At 40.2% G+C, this 20266-nt stretch overlaps 1 protein-coding gene and 1 long non-coding RNA gene across 2 annotated transcripts; one reads left to right on the top strand and one right to left on the bottom strand.

Moving 5' to 3' along the window:
* The first annotated feature begins 3989 nt into the window (after positions 1-3989).
* On the top strand, positions 3990-20131 carry LOC306995318 (uncharacterized protein). The gene is made up of 7 exons (XM_079606831.1): positions 3990-4126; positions 4457-4774; positions 4871-5215; positions 14282-14329; positions 14475-14555; positions 17634-17696; positions 18129-20131. Exons 1-6 carry the CDS (start codon positions 4066-4068, stop codon positions 17687-17689), a joined length of 909 nt encoding a protein of 302 aa, XP_079462957.1. The 5' UTR covers positions 3990-4065; the 3' UTR covers positions 17690-17696; positions 18129-20131.
* Positions 9522-13027, bottom strand: LOC306995326. Its single transcript, XR_013796830.1, has 3 exons — positions 12884-13027; positions 12712-12791; positions 9522-12642 (listed from the first exon to the last, which is right to left on the bottom strand). It is a non-coding gene; the product is annotated as an uncharacterized lncRNA (long non-coding RNA).
* Positions 20132-20266: the final 135 nt, after the last annotated feature.

Genomic DNA, 20266 nt, shown 5'->3' with positions numbered 1-20266 from the left:
TTGCTACGTGTGGTCGATGCCGGCCTGTGGTCAAGCATGACCTTGTGTTTATGTGGTCTATCATGGCCTGTGGTCAAGCATGACCTCGTGTTTATGTGGTCTATCATGGCCTGTGGTCAAGCATGACCTTGTGTTTATGTGGTCTATCATGACCTGGCGCCTCATCGGCTTTTATGTGCGGCCCATCGTGGTCAAGTGGTCCATCGCGGCCTCGTCTTTATGTGGTCATCTCGACCTTGCGCTATTATGGCTTCTGCGTGTGGTCCATTGGACCTCGTCTCTATGTTGTCTGTTTCACCATGTTCACGTGCAGCCATCACGGTCTAATGGTCCATCGCGGCCGTGTTTATAGGCATCATAACCATGCATTATTTAAAAAAAAATATATATATATATATTGTGTATATACCCACTATATTGCTTTTATCACGTTATTTTTCTAACTTTTCTTTCTCGTTTCAGGAACTGCAGGATGCTCGACCGGTGGGTATACTTACTTTATGTCGCCATCTCTTCGTCTGACTGCTAAGGTGTATAAGCTGTGCACCGCCCTGGGCATTTCTCGCTCGCGACCCCGTTATGTGCATCGAGGAAGCCGTCGCATTTTTCTTACAAATCCCGGGAACTCTGATGGTACCATCTCCACAGTTGTCTCTATGCGGCCCGCTGGCTCCTCGCCTAGGCATCGCTCTGCTGGAAGTATCGAGTATCGGAATCTTATCCTCCTTTCGTCGCCTGTTTGCGAACTTCCAGTGACTCAGATTCCTGTGCGCTTGGCTCCTCGTTCCATCTCGGCTAAGACTGTCCTTTCCCGTGGTGGAGTGGATTCGGCGTGTCTCCGCTCACTTTGTTTTAATGGACATGTCTCTACTAGTTCAACAACTCGATCTTTGCCAGTTAAAATTGCTCTCATAAATGCCCGTTCTGTAGCTAATAAGACATTCATTCTAAATGACATTATCACATCGCACGAGTTGGACATTTGATTTGTGACTGAAACTTGGCTTCGTACTGGTGATTTATCCCCTTTCACTGAATTATGTCCTCCTCAGTGGGGTTTCCTAAATTCGCCAAGGATCTCTGGCCGTGGTGGTGGCCTAGCTACAATTTTTTAAAATATATTCAAATGCAAAATCCTTCCTGTAAAAAACTACTCCTCTTTTGAAGTTCAACTGTTTATACTGGCAAATTGTCTGCAAACACCCCTGTTATGTGCACTGGTCTACAGATCACCTAAAGCTACTGGCTGCTTTATACATGATTTCTCTGACCTTCTGTCTGCTTTGGCCATTCAGTCTGACAAGATGCTGATTCTTGGTGATTTTAATATTCATGTCTGTTGCCCAACTAAGCCGATGGTGAATGAATTTTTAGCGATACTTGACTCTTTTAATCTCACTCAATCAATTTGTGACTCTACTCATATCAAGGGACACACATTGGACCTTGTTTTGTCATCAGGGATATCAGTCGACAAACTTGCTATCACAAATGTTGCTATCTCCGATCACTTTCTGATTGAATTTGAATTTTCTAGCTATAGTCCTCCTTCTGTCCCTCCCCCCTCTTACGTTTTAGCTCGTTCATTTAACTCAGCTACAGCTTCTCTTTTCTCAAATTCCTTTAAGTTTGCTCTCCCTCCCTCCCTCTCTGCTGACTTGCCATCATGCACTAATATTGATGAGCTTGTCTCTAGTTTTAACCTGTCTTGTACTAATACATTGGATCAGATAGCCCCTGTAAAATTAAAACGAGTAAAGTCAAACACTTTAACACCTTGGGTGGATAGTTCCATACAAGTGTTCCGTCAAGCCTGTAGACAGGCTGAACGGAAATGGAAAAAAGATAAGCTTCAGGTCTCTTATGACATATTTCTGCAACATCTGAAAGCATATCAAGTCACTGTTAAAAAGGCAAAAGCTAATTATTTCAGTGAACTTATTAACTCACAGGCAAATAGACCCAAAGTTCTTTTTAAAGCTATCGACACATTTTTAAATCCGGCTAATACAGTTGATACATCCTTAACTTGTGATGAGTTTTCTGATTATTTTATCCCAAAAATTGACCTTATCAGATCTAGCATCACAACCCAGGGTTGCATCTTAGTTACATCTTGCAGTCCTACCAATTTTCTCCAGCATTTCACTCCTCTGTCTTCCCCTGAGTTGTCTGAGATAGTTTCTCACCTTAAGCCTTCTAGTTGCCCTTCTGATATTATTCCCTTTCGTCTCTTTAAAGAGGTCTTTGATGTCCTTTCTCCAATTGTGTTAGCTATAGTAAACTGTTCCTTATACAATGGTGTTGTTCCATCTGGTTTTAAGCACGCAGTAGCACAACCACTATTGAAAAAACCCAATCTTGACCCTAATGATCCTGGAAATTTCAGACCTATCTCTAAACTATCATTTATTTCTAAAATCCTGGAAAAAGCAGTTTTCAAGCAGATCCTCTCTTTCTTGACTAATTTTAACATATTGGATAAATTCCAATCTGGTTTCAGAGCTCTACACAGCACAGAATCCGCACTACTTAAAGTTTATAATGACATTCTTCTTACCATTGACTCTGGATCAAGTGCATTACTTATCCTCCTTGACCTTAGCGCTGCCTTCGACACTATTGATCATGGTATTCTTATTGATCGCCTGGAAAATAGTGTCGGATTACAGGGCCCTGTTTTACGCTGGTTTAAATCATACCTGACAGAGAGAACATTCTCTGTCAAACTGGGTGCTAAATCATCCCCGCCAGTGGATATTAAATATGGAGTCCCTCAAGGATCAGTTCTTGGTCCCCTGTTATTCTCCCTATACATGCTGCCCCTTGGCTCCATCCTTGAAAAGCACAACTTAAGATACCATTGCTATGCTGATGATACATTACTGTACTTACCCATTTCCCCTGGTTGTACTTCAGATATCAAAACAATTCTTAGCTGCTTGGAAGACATTCAATCATGGATGGCAGAAAATTTCCTCCAGTTGAATACCAAGAAAACAGAGATGATTTTATTTGGATCCCCCTCCACTACAAAACACTGGAGTAATGCCCTTGGCCCTTGGTCATCTAATTTGCAGAATCTGGTCAGAAATTTAGGTGTCATTTTTGACAGTTCTCTTAATTTTAATAAACAAGTTAGCTCTGTCGTTAAAGGTAGTTTTTATCAGCTTAGAACAGTAGCTAAGCTGAAGCACGTTTTATCCAAGAAAGATCTTGAAACAGTAATTCATGCTTTTGTCTCCTCACGCTTAGACTACTGTAATTCTCTGTACACAGGTCTAACTAAACATAATTTAAATAGACTTCAGTTAGTCCAGAATGCTGCTGCAAGACTCCTCACAGGCACCAAAAAGTGAGAGCACATAACCCCAGTTTTAGCTGAGCTCCACTGGTTACCAGTGAAATTCAGAATTGATTTTAAAATCCTACTTTTCGTTTTTAAAGCTCTACAAGGTCAAGCCCCTTTGTATATTTCTGAGCTTCTGTCTACCTACTCTGCCGTTAGACCACTCAGGTCTACAACCCAACAGCTACTTGTTATCCCCAAGACACGTCTTAAAACCAGAGGGGACAGAGCCTTTTCTGTAATAGCTCCTAAACTCTGGAACTCCCTCCCACTTCATGTCAAGTCCTGTAATACAATTGTCAGTTTCAAGACAAATCTGAAAACACACTTTTACTCTCTTGCTTTTAATTCTCTTTAGAAAAATTTGATGTGATATTTTATTGCTTTATAATTTGTTTTATTCAATTATTTAAGTGTATTCAATGAGTCTTGTACTCATCTTTATGTATTGTCAAGGCATATTGTTTTTTGCCTTTCCTGTTTTAACTTGTAAAGCACTTTGGGTCAACTGCTGTTCGGTTAAATGTGCTATACAAATAAAATGACTTGACTTGACTTGACTTCTCCGAGTTTCAACACCCAATAGATGAGATCAGAGGAAGTGACCAACCACAGGAAGAGCTGATGATGCTTACAGGAAGAGCTGTAACTATATATAATGAAGAGGAGGAGCTGTAACTATATATAATGAAGAGGAAGACTGACAGAAACAGAAAATGTCTGATAAGTGTGATATGTGTCTGCTGGGACTGATCATTCTCTCTTCACTTCTCACAGGTAAAGAAATCTGTATTTTCTCTAAACACATTTAGTGGAGTTAGTCTGGAAAGAGTTCATTTGAACATGCTCAGTTTATTCTTGCACACATTCACGTTGTGATCTCAGAGTTGTGTATCGATACACACTGATTATACTGTATTATTCCTGATACTGGACATAGTGTCACTCAAACATCTGATGATGGAGATTATCTTCATAGTAAGAGTGTGTCAGTGATTTGAACAGCTCTCTGATAAAGACTGATAGTTTATTCTGGAGAGAGTGTTGTTTGCATTTAGTGAGGAAAAAGATTGTATTTGAATCTTCTGCTTTTTATTTGTGTTTCAGGAACCAGTGGAGAGGATCATGTGTTCATCAGTTCTGGTGAAAATGTGCATCTGTCCTGTAATAAAGCTCTTCCTGACTGCACATCAACTACATGGATCTACAGCAGCTTCAGAGATTCAGCAGGGACAGTTGAACTGATTACTGGAGGAATAAAGAAGAACGACACAGAGAGACATGAGAGACTGAGTCTGGAGTCTGACTGCTCTCTGAACATCAAGAACGTCACAGAAGAAGATTATGGATTTTACAGCTGCAGACAATATGTGAATGGACAGAAACAAGGACCTGATGCTGATGTTTTTCTGCATGTTCTTCATGGTAAGTTTATGATTATGTGGTCAGTTAAAAAAGGGCAGATTATTTATTAAACTCAGATGATGATTGAAAAGTCTGTGATTTGTGTCTTGTGTTCAGTTTCACTGTTTCTATCTTCATCATCATCATCTTCATCATCATCATCACAGACTGAGATCAGTCCAGGCCGCTCTGTGACTCTCTCCTGTCAGTTGTATTCTCTATTCTCCTGTGATTATTTGGTCAGTTCTGAGGGATTTGAGATGTTGTGGGTGAATCAGACTGGTGTTGATCTGAAGACAGACTCCAGATATCAGATATCATCATCATCAGATCAATATCACTGTATCATCATCACTCTGACTACAACACTCCTGAAGGAAGATGACAACAGAGAGTGGAGATGTCGGCTTACTCACGGAGAGCAACTCAAGACCTCAGTCAGATACACTGTCAAGTATTCAGGTGAGAAAAAGTGTGTGTGTGTGTGTGTGTGTGAAGATCCTCATAATGTCAGTAACACTAATGTCTATCAGTATCACTGTGTGTGTGTGTGAAAATCAAAAAAAATCTAAACATGCATTCATCACGTTTACTTTCGTTTTCTGAATTCTCCATCGCTTTCAGCCATTTCACAGAAGTCATTTGTTCAGCATTCCCTCATAGGCGGCGCGAACTGAACGACTATTTAGCGTTCATAGCCGAGCTCGCGTTGTCTTACGGGGGAGGGCACTTTTATACCTACCACAAACTCTTCTCGGCAAAATGCGCTGTTAGAGTTTCCCAGTGGAACCAGTGCCCTTACTGGGGAGCACTCGACACCGACCTTCACAGCAGAGTATTCCTTGGCTGCAGGAACATTTATTGCGCGGTCTGCAGAAATTCAGGACGCTGGCTCCAGAGGCGGACAAATTCCCAACTCCAGTACCTCATTATTCGGAATTAATATTCCCGTAACCCACTCGTTAAAATCCCTCCTCGACACATCGCTCGACACCATTCTTCAAGCAGTTTCTCCCAGAACTCTTCAATCCTACGTGACCGCATGGAAATATTTTAAAACTTTCCACTTTTCCTACAACACACCATTCCCTGATTTTTCTCTCCTTTCAATAACCTCCTTCATCTCTTACCTCAACAGCGTTAAGGGCCTTCAAGTTGGGTCCATCAAAGGCTACCTGAGCGGCATCCAATTTTTTCACAAATTGATACATGGCACCCCCTCCACGGAAATTAATAATTCTCAAACCTCCCTCCTAATTAAAGGCATCCAACGATCCCAGCCCACCCGCCCGGACACAAGACATCCCATCACGTTAGATATTCTCACTAAATGCATTTATACCCTGCGCACAGGCTACCAATCCCTTAACACCTCTCACACGCTCGATGCCATGTTTATTTTAGCCTTTTTTGGTTTCCTCAGATGCTCGGAACTGGCTATCACTTCCCGATTTGACCCAAAAGTCCACCCAAGCATCTCAGACCTATCAGTACTTGACAGCGAAACAATCTCCTTCTTGATAAAACAAAGCAAAACAGATCAAACCAAAAAAGGTCATTTTATATACATTTTCAACCTTTCATCATCAGGCTAAATCCCATCTCGAACCCCTCTTCGTGGATGACTCCAACAAACCTGTGACACGCTTTTGGTTCCAAAAGCACCTCAAATCCGTTCTCCAACAATCAGGCATCCCGGCAGAGAATTTCTCCAGCCATTCCTTCCGCATCGGGGCAGCAACCTCAGCAGCTCAAAAAGGCCTCTCTCAGCAGCAGATCCAAGCCCTTGGAAGATGGTCCTCAGACGCCTTCCAAAGCTACATCAGAACCAACCGATTCCACATTAAAAAAGCCCACCAAACCCTCATCGAGTAAAAAAAAAAAAAAAAAAAAATTATATATAGTGAGTATTGCCCTGTACGTCGAACATATAGGTCTTCTCTTCCTCCGTCCAGCGAGTATTGATCTCCCAGCGGACACAGCGAGAGCCTCTCCAGCCAAACTTGTCTCCTCTTTCTCCGTCCAGCGAGTATTGATCTCCCAGCGGACACAGCGAGAACCTTTCCGGTCGAGCATCCAAGTCTTCTCTTTCTCCGTCCAGCGAGTATTGATCTCCCAGCGGACACAGCGAGAACCTTTCCGGTCGAGCATCCAAGTCTTCTCTTTCTCCGTCCAGCGAGTATTGATCTCCCAGCGGACACAGCGAGAACCTTTCCGGTCAAGCATCCAAGTCTTCTCTTTCCAGCGAGTATTGATCTCCCAGCGGACACAGCGAGAGCCTTCCCGGTCAAGCATCCAAGTCTTCTCTTTCTCCGTCCAGCGAGTATTGATCTCCCAGCAGACACAGCGAGAGCCTTCCCGGTCGAGCATATGTCTCCTCCTCCTCTGTCCAGCGAGTATTGATCTCCCAGCGGACACAACAAGAGTTCCCCAGGCCAGGCGACTTCGTCTCCTCTTTCTCTGTCCAGCGAGTTTTAATCACCCAGTGGACGCAGCAAACTCTTCCAGTCAAGCATTTGCGTTTTCTCCATTCCGACGAGGCTTACCCGTTCCGATGCCGTGACAATTGCCACAAGTACCCTCCCGTCCGAACATCCATACTTGCCTTCCCGCATGCCTGCTGAACTTACCCGCCCAAGACTTTACATATTGAACCCCTGTCGGACGCTGCGAGAGCTCTCCTGGCCAAACAACCAGGCTCTTCCTTGAAATGCCAGCCCGCCAATCTCTACGCTCTTTTCGGGGGGTCTTTAAGCTGGCGGCTGTCCTTTTGCTCACTTAGCTTTTTGGGGAGTACTCTGGGTTCGGGCCCAATTTCCGAGCTCGGAGCCCTCCCCCCGGACAGCACGCCAAATACGCATAAACCTTTACTCTCTGATCATTCGTAAGTGTGAACTCGTGAAATGATGTTTTATTAACAAGGTTCGGGAGGAACACGTTCTAATGATCAAGCAATCAAGTCACTCCAACCAGCTGTCATCAATCAGTTATCAACAGATCCACTCAATCAGCATGAGTAAAACCTATAAATATTCATAGTCAACTCACCCTTATTCCTCGACAGTTTTCAGCATCCCTCCACCACCCCATCTCCTCACACTTGCATGGCTATCTTCCTAACCAGAGACGGGGGAGTACTCTGGGTTCGGGCCCAAATTCCGAGCTCGGAGCCCTCCCCCCGGACAGCACGCCAAATACGCATAAACCTTTACTCTCTGATCATTCGTAAGTGTGAACTCGTGAATGTCTATCAGTATCAGTGTGTGTGTGTGTGTGTGTGTGTGTGTGACTGAGTTTATGTGTGTGTGTGTGTGTGTGTGTGTGTGTGTGACTGAGTTTATGTGTGTGTGTGTGTGTGACTGAGTTTATGTGTGTGTGTGTGTGTGTGACTGAGTTTATGTGTGTGTGTGTGTGTGTGACTGAGTTTATGTGTGTGTGTGTGTGTGACTGAGTTTATGTGTGTGTGTGTGTGTGTGACTGAGTTTATGTGTGTGTGTGTGTGTGTGTGACTGAGTTTAGGTGTGTGTGTGTGTGTGTGTGTGTGTGTGTGAGTGAGTTTATGTGTGTGTGTGTGTGTGTGTGTGTGTGTGTGTGTGTGACTGAGTTTGTGTGTGTGTGTGTGTGTGTGTGTGTGACTGAGTTTGTGTGTGTGTGTGTGTGTGACTGAGTTTGTGTGTGTGTGTGTGTGTGTGTGTGTGAGTGAGTTTATGTGTGTGTGTGTGTGTGTGTGTGTGTGTGACTGAGTTTATGTGTGTGTGTGTGTGTGTGTGTTACTGAGTTTATGTGTGTGTGTGTGTGTGACTGAGTTTATGTGAATTGGTATATATTACATTGTGGGAACCATAATGTCCCCACAAGGATAGTAAAACCTGAGATCACCTCCATTGTGGGGACCAGCCAGCGGTCCCCATGAGGGGAACGGGTTAATAAACATACTAAATTATATATTTTTGAAAATGTAAAAATGCAGAATGTCTCCTGTGATGGGTAGGTTTAGGGATAGGGGCAGTGTAAGGGGATAGAATATACAGTTTGTACAGTATAAAAACCATTACGCCTATGGAATGTCCTCACAAGGATAGAAATGAAAAACTGTGTGTGTGTGTGTGTGAGTGAGTTTATGTTCACAGACGCTGCATTGTCTAATTAGGCACAAGGTTAATATGAATGTGTACATATTAATAATTAATATTATATTAGGAAAGCTAGGTAAGTTTATTAAATTAATTTACAACATGTACACACTCATTATTGATCTGATGCCTAACACAGGGCCGTAGACAGGGCTTTATAATCACTGAGGTCCTACATTTGAGGTTGTTAGGGGGTTAACATTTAAGACTTTTAAAGGCCAAAAAGGATAAGAAAAAGCTTTAAAACCATGTTAGCGGGCAGTGGATTATTTACCTGCTCTCTCCTCTCTTTCTTTTTCTTCAGTAAATTGACGACCTGAGACCCTCTGTTCTCTTTCTTCTCTGACACACACACAAATGAAAAGCCTTTATCAGTCAAAGCTCAGCTTTAGGAGAGGAAGAGAAAAACACAGAGAAAAAGAGAGTGATGGAGATGAGGAGAGAAAGATAATATGTGGCATAAGCGGGTTTCTTTTCGGTGGTGACGCCACACACTCTCCTTTAAGAGCAGGCGTATACTCCAATAATGACAACAACGGTCGACTACGCCACCCCAGAGGACTGGGGACTAACCGCCCTAAGGGCACACAGGTTCGTTATCTATTACGTGGGTAAAGAGACGTGGGGCAACATATAGAAAAATATACTTTTATTTCTCTCATCAGCACTTCATAATAAATAGTTAAAAGGTCACAAGATTTTTAGAAACAATTTTACAGTAACGTTCACACAGTTTGTATCAGAAACACATTACAACAAACCTATATCTACATTTAACTAATAGACCAGCAGCGGAGGTTCCTGGAGGTACAGACTAGCTACCAAATTAACAGGAGCCCCAGTAACCCCATACACGCGCCCACACACACACGTGAAGATTGGATGCAAGAAAACACACGGCCTAGGTGTAAATCACCACACACGATAGCAGCTAGCCCTCCCTCTCCGGAAACCTCCAGCTCCTGCAAAGAAAATAACACAAAACAATATAAACGCACAACAATAACAAGAAACCACAAAAAGGCACATACAAATAACTGTTCTCGTAAGAGAGAACAGTTAAAAACACGCATTTCACTCAGACTCAGCAGTTATGCATTACAATGCCCAGAGTGAATTATGCACCATAACAAAACAAACATTCATAAAGAAACTCCATGTACTGATGCACAATCAGAAGATCAAGCAGGTGGCAGCTGGTGAAGACAGACCAGCCAACCAAAGAAGCACCAGCCTCGACCGAGGCGCATGACGGTACCGCACCAACGTGCACACACACAGTTTAACGTTACTATAAAAACTAGAGGCAAAACAGCAACATAGTCACACTTAGCCGCTTCACGAGTTAATATTGACGCTCAATCCCATTAAGTAGGCAGGGAGAACCCTCAGATCTGCAGATAACCTGCAGAGCATAGCAATACGTTAAAGAGAGTAACATTATTAAAATCAACAAAGCTATAATTATACATACCGCGGGATGGTCAATGTAACCAAACCATTCATGGTCGCACACCATGTCGGAATACAGCCACTCCATCAGAAACATAATCGCTGTAAATGACATGCTATAAATATTTCACTGTGCATAAAACGGATAGCAGCTAAACAGGGTCAACACTCATTTCTGACACGGCTGAACATACCTGTGACACGTAGGCAGCGAGCGCACAGCAGACGCGAACAGTTTGAACCGTCGGCGGCAACAGATGACGTGACATCACGGCAATACCAAGACGCATATCAGGTCGCCAAAGCCCACTTCTTTTATACTCCATACAAGGGCAGCCAATAAGCCGCACGCATGCGCACGATCTCCCAGTAGGTGGAGTTATTCCACCCTGCTACATCTACCCCCCCATTACGCATCGTCTTCCCGACGATGAACAAACCTCAGCAATCATCCCACGCTGAAAAAAAAAGGGCCGAGTCATCCTGGATATTACACCAGCAGATGACACTCGTTACCAGTCCCTTGCCACGACGGCTACACGACGAGAACACGAGGGAGTCACTAGCTCAGTCCCCTGCCATGACGGCTACACAACAAGAAACATGGAGACACTTGTTACAAGTCCCCCAGCCATGACGGCTACACAACCAGAACACGAGGGAGACACTTGCTACAAGTGCTCCTTCCATGACGGCTACACGACAAGAACATAAAATAGAGATACTGATTTCAAGTACTCTTGCCATGACGGCTACATGACGAGAAACATGAGGGAGACAATAGCTCAGTCCCCTGCCACGACGGCTACACAACAAGAATACGAGGGAGACACTTGCTACAAGTGCTCCTGCCATGACGGCTACACGACAAGAACATAAAATAGAGAGATACTGATTTCAAGTACTCTTGCCATGACGGCTACACGACGAGAAACATGGAGACACCCGTTACAAGTCCTCCAGCCATGACGGCTACACGACGAAAAAAACACAAGGGAGACACTTGCTACAAGTGCTCCAGCCATGACGGCTACACGACGAAAAAACACACATAAGGGAGACACTTGCTACAAGTGCTCCAGCCATGATGGCTACACGACAGTAGAATGATACCGAATCTCCTCCCGTGCCCCTCCCTCTTATTGTCTTAATACTTCCTCCATAACTCAACCTAGACTTACCAACCGTAGGGAAGCCAGCCAACAGGGGGGATCCGGTTCAACCCACCTACGCTGCTGTTTTGCCTAAAAAAAAAAGATGAGCACCTATAATTTCTTTTGTTAGAAATATATATATATATATACACCCACGTCTCTGCCCAAACACAGATACCCTGCCGACTATACGCCAAATGTGGCATAAGCGGGTTTCTTTTCGGTGGTGACGCCACACACTCTCCTTTAAGAGCAGGCGTATACTCCAATAATGACAACAACGGTCGACTACGCCACCCCAGAGGACTGGGGACTAACCGCCCTAAGGGCACACAGGTTCGTTATCTATTACGTGGGTAAAGAGACGTGGGGCAACATATAGAAAAATATACTTTTATTTCTCTCATCAGCACTTCATAATAAATAGTTAAAAGGTCACAAGATTTTTAGAATCAATTTTACAGTAACGTTCACACAGTTTGTATCAGAAACACATTACAACAAACCTATATCTACATTTAACTAATAGACCAGCAGCGGAGGTTCCTGGAGGTACAGACTAGCTACCAAATTAACAGGAGCCCCAGTAACCCCATACACGCGCCCACACACACACGTGAAGATTGGATGCAAGAAAACACACGGCCTAGGTGTAAATCACCACACACGATAGCAGCTAGCCCTCCCTCTCCGGAAACCTCCAGCTCCTGCAAAGAAAATAACACAAAACAATATAAACGCACAACAATAACAAGAAACCACAAAAAGGCACATACAAATAACTGTTCTCGTAAGAGAGAACAGTTAAAAACACGCATTTCACTCAGACTCAGCAGTTATGCATTACAATGCCCAGAGTGAATTATGCACCATAACAAAACAAACATTCATAAAGAAACTCCATGTACTGATGCACAATCAGAAGATCAAGCAGGTGGCAGCTGGTGAAGACAGACCAGCCAACCAAAGAAGCACCAGCCTCGACCGAGGCGCATGACGGTACCGCACCAACGTGCACACACACAGTTTAACGTTACTATAAAAACTAGAGGCAAAACAGCAACATAGTCACACTTAGCCGCTTCACGAGTTAATATTGACGCTCAATCCCATTAAGTAGGCAGGGAGAACCCTCAGATCTGCAGATAACCTGCAGAGCATAGCAATACGTTAAAGAGAGTAACATTATTAAAATCAACAAAGCTATAATTATACATACCGCGGGATGGTCAATGTAACCAAACCATTCATGGTCGCACACCATGTCGGAATACAGCCACTCCATCAGAAACATAATCGCTGTAAATGACATGCTATAAATATTTCACTGTGCATAAAACGGATAGCAGCTAAACAGGGTCAACACTCATTTCTGACACGGCTGAACATACCTGTGACACGTAGGCAGCGAGCGCACAGCAGACGCGAACAGTTTGAACCGTCGGCGGCAACAGATGACGTGACATCACGGCAATACCAAGACGCATATCAGGTCGCCAAAGCCCACTTCTTTTATACTCCATACAAGGGCAGCCAATAAGCCGCACGCATGCGCACGATCTCCCAGTAGGTGGAGTTATTCCACCCTGCTACAAGTGTACTGCCCACTGACTTGGTTTTAAAGCTGTTGTTACCCACTTTTTCTTGCCCCCCCTGCCTTTATACTAATAAACAGCCGATATCCTAGTAATATGTTACTCATTGGGAGCTGAGCGACGCTAAACTGCAAATCCTAGAATCGTCCCTGTGTGAAGCTCGAGTATTATGTGTTGATGATGTTGTGTATATGTGGCATTATGTGTTGATGATGTTGTGTGTATGTGGCATTATGTGTTGATGATGTTGTGTATATGTGGCATTATGTATTGATGATGTTGTGTATATGTGGCATTATGTGTTGATGATGTTGTGTATATGTGGCATTATGTGTTGATGATGTTGTGTATATGTGGCATTATGTGTTGATGATGTTGTGTGTATGTGGCATTATGTGTTGAAGATGTTGTGTATATGTGGCATTATGTGATGATGATGTTGTGTGTATGTGGCATTATGTGATGATGATGTTGTGTATATGTGGCATTATGTGTTGATGATGTTGTGTGTATGTGGCATTATGTGTTGAAGATGTTGTGTGTATGTGGCATTATGTGTTGATGATGTTGTGTATATGTGGCATTATGTGTTGATGATGTTGTGTATATGTGGCATTATGTGTTGATGATGTTGTGTGTATGTGGCATTATGTGATGATGATGTTGTGTATATGTGGCATTATGTGTTGATGATGTTGTGTATATGTGGCATTATGTGTTGAAGATGTTGTGTATATGTGGCATTATGTGTTGATGATGTTGTGTATATGTGGCATTATGTGATGATGATGTTGTGTATATGTGGCATTATGTGTTGATGATGTTGTGTATATGTGGCATTATGTGTTGAAGATGTTGTGTATATGTGGCATTATGTGATGATGATGTTGTGTGTATGTGGCATTATGTGATGATGATGTTGTGTATATGTGGCATTATGTGTTGATGATGTTGTGTATATGTGGCATTATGTGTTGAAGATGTTGTGTATATGTGGCATTATGTGTTGATGATGTTGTGTATGTGGCATTATGTGATGATGATGTTGTGTATATGTGGCATTATGTGTTGATGATGTTGTGTGTATGTGGCATTATGTGTTGATGATGTTGTGTATATGTGGCATTATGTGTTGATGATGTTGTGTATATGTGGCATTATGTGTTGAACTGAACTAACAGACGTGATCCACAGATCCAGGAGAAACTGAAGTCAGTGTGAATGCTGGATTATTATACAGAGGTACGACACGTTCATTTATACTGACAGCTTTATAACATTAAACTATCAGTCAGTCTGTAAATGCTTCATCAATAACTGTTGATAGTTGAAGACCCTTGACTTCAGTCATGTCCAGTTTCTCTTCTTCCTCTCATGTTTCCTGCAGTGATCGTGACTATTGTTGAGATCGCAGTGTTTGTTCCTCCTACTGTGATTCTTCTTCAGATCATCTGTGCAAGAAGAGCTGGTGAGTTTGAGCATCACACAATCTGATCATTCACACTCATCTGAACATCTGCAGTCATGATAAAACACACACGAGAGGACATGCTTTTATTTTGAGTTATACGAGAGGACAGTCAATGCTTTTATTTTGAGTTATACGAGAGGACAGTCAATGCTTTTATTTTGAGTTATACGAGAGGACAGTCAAAGCTTTTATTTTAAGTTATACGAGAGGACAGTCAAAGCTTTTATTTTGAGTTATACGAGAGGACAGTCAATGCTTTTATTTTGAGTTATACGAGAGGACAGTCAATGCTTTTATTTTGAGTTATACGAGAGGACCGTCAATGCAATGCTTTTATTTTTGAGTTATACGAGAGGACAGTGAAAGCTTTTATTTTGAATTATACGAGAGGACAGTCACTGCTTTTATTTTGAGTTATACGAGAGGACAGTCAATGCTTTTATTTTGAGTTATACGAGAGGACAGTCAATGCTTTTATTTTGAGTTATACGAGAGGACAGTCAATGCTTTTATTTTGAATTATACGAGAGGACAGTCACTGCTTTTATTTTGAATTATACGAGTGGACAGTCAATGCTTTTATTTTGAGTTATACGAGAGGACAGTCAAAGCTTTTATTTTGAATTATATGAGAAGACAGTCAATGCTTTTATTTTGAGTTATACGAGAGGTCAGTCAATGCTTTTATTTTGAATTATACGAGAGGTCAGTCAATGCTTTTATTTTGAATTATACGAGAGGACAGTCAATGCTTTTATTTTGAATTATATGAGAAGACAGTCAATGCTTTTATTTTGAGTTATACGAGAGGTCAGTCAATGCTTTTATTTTGAATTATACGAGAGGACAGTCAATGCTTTTATTTTGAGTTATACGAGAGGTCAGTAAATGCTTTTATTTTGAGTTATACGAGAGGTCAGTCAATGCTTTTATTTTGAATTATACTAGAGGACAGTCATTGCTTTTATTTTGAATTATACGAGAAGTCAGTCAATGCTTTTATTTTGAATTATACGAGAGGACAGTCATTGCTTTTATTTTGAATTATACGAGAGGTCAGTCAATGCTTTTATTTTGAATTATATGAGAGGTCAGTCAATGCTTTTATTTTGAGTTATATGAGAGGACAGTCAATGCTTTTATATTGAATTATACGAGAGGACAGTCAATGCTTTTATTTTGAATTATACGAGAGGACAGTCAATGCTTTTATTTTGAGTTATACGAGAGGACAGTCAATGCTTTTATTTTGAATTATACGAGAGGTCAGTCAAAGCTTTTATTTTGAATTATACGAGACGTCAGTCAATGCTTTTATTTTGAATTATACGAGAGGACAGTCAATGCTTTCATTTTGAATTATACGAGAGGTCAGTCAATGCTTTTATTTTGAATTATACGAGAGGACAGTCAATGCTTTCATTTTTAATTATACGAGAGGTCAGTCAATGCTTTTATTTTGAATTATACGAGACGTCAGTCAATGCTTTTATTTTGAATTATACGAGAGGTCAGTCAAAGCTTTTATTTTGAATTATACGAGACGTCAGTCAATGCTTTTATTTTGAGTTATACGAGAGGTCAGTCAATGCTTTTATTTTGAATTATACGAGAGGTCAGTCAAAGCTTTTATTTTGAATTATACGAGAGGACAGTCAATGCTTTCATTTTGAATTATACGAGAGGTCAGTCAATGCTTTTATTTTGAATTATACGAGACGTCAGTCAATGCTTTTATTTTGAATTATACGAGAGGACAGTCAATGCTTTCATTTTGAATTATACGAGAGGTCAGTCAATGCTTTTATTTTGAGTTATAAGAGAGGTCAGTCAAAGCTTTTATTTTGAATTATACGAGACGTCAGTCAATGCTTTTATTTTGAATTATACGAGAGGACAGTCAATGCTTTTATTTTGAATTATAAGAGAGGACAGTTAATGCTTTTATTTTGAATTATACGAGAGGACAGTCAATGCTTTTATTTTGAGTTATACGAGAGGTCAGTCAAAGCTTTTATTTTGAATTATACGAGACGTCAGTCAATGCTTTTATTTTGAATTATACGAGAGGACAGTCAATGCTTTCATTTTGAATTATACGAGAGGTCAGTCAATGCTTTTATTTTGAGTTATAAGAGAGGACAGTCAATGCTTTTATTTTGAATTATACGAGAGGTCAGTCAAAGCTTTTATTTTGAATTATACGAGACGTCAGTCAATGCTTTTATTTTGAATTATACGAGAGGACAGTCAATGCTTTTATTTTGAATTATACGAGAGGTCAGTCAATGCTTTTATTTTGAGTTATAAGAGAGGACAGTTAATGCTTTTATTTTGAATTATAGGAGAGGTCAGTCAATGCTTTTATTTTGAGTTATAAGAGAGGACAGTCAATGCTTTTATTTTGAGTTATTCGAGAGGACAGTCAATGCTTTTATTTTGAATTATAGGAGAGGTCAGTCAATGCTTTTATTTTGAGTTATAAGAGAGGACAGTCAATGCTTTTATTTTGAGTTATAAGAGAGGACAGTTAATGCTTTTATTTTGAATTATAGGAGAGGACAGTCAATGCTTTTATTTTGAGTTATAAGAGAGGACAGTTAATGCTTTTATTTTGAATTATACGAGAGGACAGTCAATGCTTTTATTTTGAATTATACGAGAGGACAGTCAATGCTTTTATTTTGAATTATACGAGAGGACAGTCAATGCTTTTATTTTGAGTTATACGAGAGGTCAGTCAATGCTTTTATTTTGAGTTATAAGAGAGGACAGTCAATGCTTTTATTTTGAGTTATAAGAGAGGACAGTTAATGCTTTTATTTTGAATTATAGGAGAGGACAGTCAATGCTTTTATTTTGAATTATACGAGAGGACAGTCAATGCTTTTATTTTGAATTATACGAGAGGACAGTCAATGCTTTTATTTTGAATTATACGAGAGGACAGTCAATGCTTTTATTTTGAATTATACGAGAGGACAGTCAATGCTTTTATTTTGAGTTATACGAGAGGACAGTCAATGCTTTTATTTTGAATTATACGAGAGGACAGTCAATGCTTTTATTTTGCAGGGAGGAAGGACTCGAGGCCTCCAGAGGAAATAGAGATGCCGACAATATTAGAATAAAATACTGGTGAGTTTTGAGCGAATCTGCAATCATATTTACTTCAGCAAAATCTCAAAAACCTATTTTTTTTTATTGTTTTATTTTCTTAAAAAAGAAAACTCTGATCCTCCTGAAGAAATAGTGACATCATCAAGTTTAGATTAAAATGTTTTTGTAAATAACGGGCAAGATTTATTTTCATTAATATGTGTTTTATGGATATTTGCCTGTGGCGGGGGTGCGAGGGCACTGGGGTTTTAATGAATTATGTTGACAAATAAACAAGATGACACCGTTCACACTCCGACTACGCCACCCTGGGGATTTCTCACAAGGAATTAGAATGAAGCCGTTCACAAGGAATACACAGCTTCATATCACGATAAGAGTCAGAGGCTTGTGTCATCGTACAAAACTCTTTATTGACAATATTAAATAATAAACATTTGTTCCCAACAGCCACTGAGGGTCTAGGACAAAGTCAAGGCCAAAGACTAGAGCTTACCAACAGAGGGAGAGAGTGAACACACACACACACACGCACGCACACCTACACACACTCAGACACACACACACACACACACACTCTGGGTTGATTATAGAGCTCAGTCAACTTAGTTAAACACAAAATAAAGAAAAATAAATGTTACATCTTTGCTTAGAGCAAAGCCAAATGTCATCAAAATGCAAACAAATATATTTCAAAATAAAATCAATAAAGGAAACAAAACAAACTTAACCAATTACATATCAAACAAACAAATATAATGCAACTGGAAAGAGCAAATGAAATAAAACTAAAGAAAACCACAAAGAAAAATGAGAATTAAAGCTACAATATGTAATTATTTTTGCCGCTAGGGGTCGCTAACATCATTCTCTTGTGCTTCATATATAAACTGCTTTAAATATAATATAAACCCTCTAGGGTATTTCATTTATGACTCACACTCAGGACTTTCGGGTCAAAAATGACCCGGAGGGCGGGATTCAGATATTCTTTTTTTTCCAGCAAAATCAATGAAATGTATTTTTGTTCAATAATATTTTTTCTTTGGTGTTTTGAGAGAATTTGATGATAATAATTAATATTTTTGCAATAATTATGATCCATTTTTCCCCATTGAATATAATAGAATTATTATATTTTTTTTTTAATTATTTTTTTTAATGCTGTATTTCAGGTTAAAGTAGAGACTAGGCCTATAGAAAACACTTTTTGAAGTCTGATTGGTGCCATCTGGTGGATGTAGTGAGCATAATTATTGTGCAATATTTTATATTTTAAAAAAGGCTTGTGAATTCTAGTTGTTTTTGCACATATTTCCCTATTTATTTCAGGTTGTGGATTTTAATATATAATAAGAGATTCTCAAAGACTATTTTTGTAAAGTTTTTTGTTTGTTTGGATGGTTAATAATTGCTTTTATTTCACACATTTCCCAAAATTAGCTTTTGGAATGACACGCGTTCATTTGTGCGTGCGTGTGTTTTTGTGTGTATGTGTGTGTGTGTGTGTGTGTGTGTTTTTGTCTGTTTTGCACTCTTGATGTTTTAGAGATTCACCCCTTCACTGTTGAGTCCTTTTTTCCTGCATCCTGGCTGATTTGTAGATTGTATGCACAAAAAAACTCAGTATTTTCATATTTTTGCCAATTTCCTATGAGGGTCATTTTTGACCCGAAGGTCCTGAGTGTGACTATTTTTTTTACGACCACTTAGACTTATCAAATCCTGTCCCCAATTTGTTTGGGTGTTCATATACCAAGTACCAATAAAGTCACCAAGTTTTGGACCATTCCGATGAAGCTACGATTTTTTACATTTTTTTATTTAAATGCTTTGGGCCATTTTTGACCTGAAATACCCCAGAGGATACAGTATACAATAACATATCAAACAAACACATATAATGCAACTGGAAAGAGCAAATGAAATAAAAAATTTGAATTAAAGCTACAATATGTAATTATGTTTGCCGCTAGGGGTCGCTAACCTCATTCTCTTGTGCTTCATATGTAAACTGCTTTAAATATAATATTAAACACAGTAATGGACAGACTCAGACTGTATCATCTCTCTGTTCTGTGTGATGGAGATGATTTGGTGATTCTTGTATCTTGTCTGTTCATTCCTGTTTTTAGCATCTTGTTTTCATTTTGAATGATTAATGCTAATTTTCTTAATAAACCTCTGCAGTTGTGTGTAATATGTCTCCTTTCCTGGGATGTGTGTTAGAAATGTGTTGATTCCTCCTCATGAGCTGGTAATGTATTGTAATATAGAAGTAAGTGTGAGTATTAATGGTCAAGTGTTGATGTAAAAGAAGCGGTTCAGCCGTTGGCTAAAGTGTCAGAAGCTCTGAGGAAATTTGTTTGTTACTGAAATGCTACTCCAGAAATGCATAATTTCATAGTTCCTGGTTTGTTAACTTTCACAATCCGTTTTTGTTTCATGTTTAATGTTCTGTCCACTTGTAATGATACACAGACTGTGCTGATGAATAATGGTCCAAGCCATTAGATAAATCTGCTTTAGGAAACTCAAAAGAGGAATCAAAGCGCTATCTGACCCTGTCAAACAAGGCGCAGTGCTTT

This window comes from Phoxinus phoxinus, assembly GCF_949152265.1.
Source record: "Phoxinus phoxinus genome assembly, chromosome: 1".
Lineage (NCBI taxonomy): Eukaryota > Metazoa > Chordata > Actinopteri > Cypriniformes > Leuciscidae > Phoxinus > Phoxinus phoxinus.
The sequence above is the reverse complement of the archived record's forward strand: the minus strand, read 5'-3'. Positions and strand labels throughout refer to the sequence as shown.

Excerpts from the sequence above, each read along its gene's own strand:
- LOC306995318 (XM_079606831.1), top strand. The coding sequence starts at position 4,066 with ATGTCTGATAAGTGTGATATGTGTCTGCTGGGACTGATCATTCTCTCT. Across the intron at positions 4,775-4,870 it reads TTTTCTGCATGTTCTTCATG|TTTCACTGTTTCTATCTTCA; the intron begins GTAAGTTTATGA and ends TCTTGTGTTCAG. Across the intron at positions 14,330-14,474 it reads TGCTGGATTATTATACAGAG|TGATCGTGACTATTGTTGAG; the intron begins GTACGACACGTT and ends TGTTTCCTGCAG.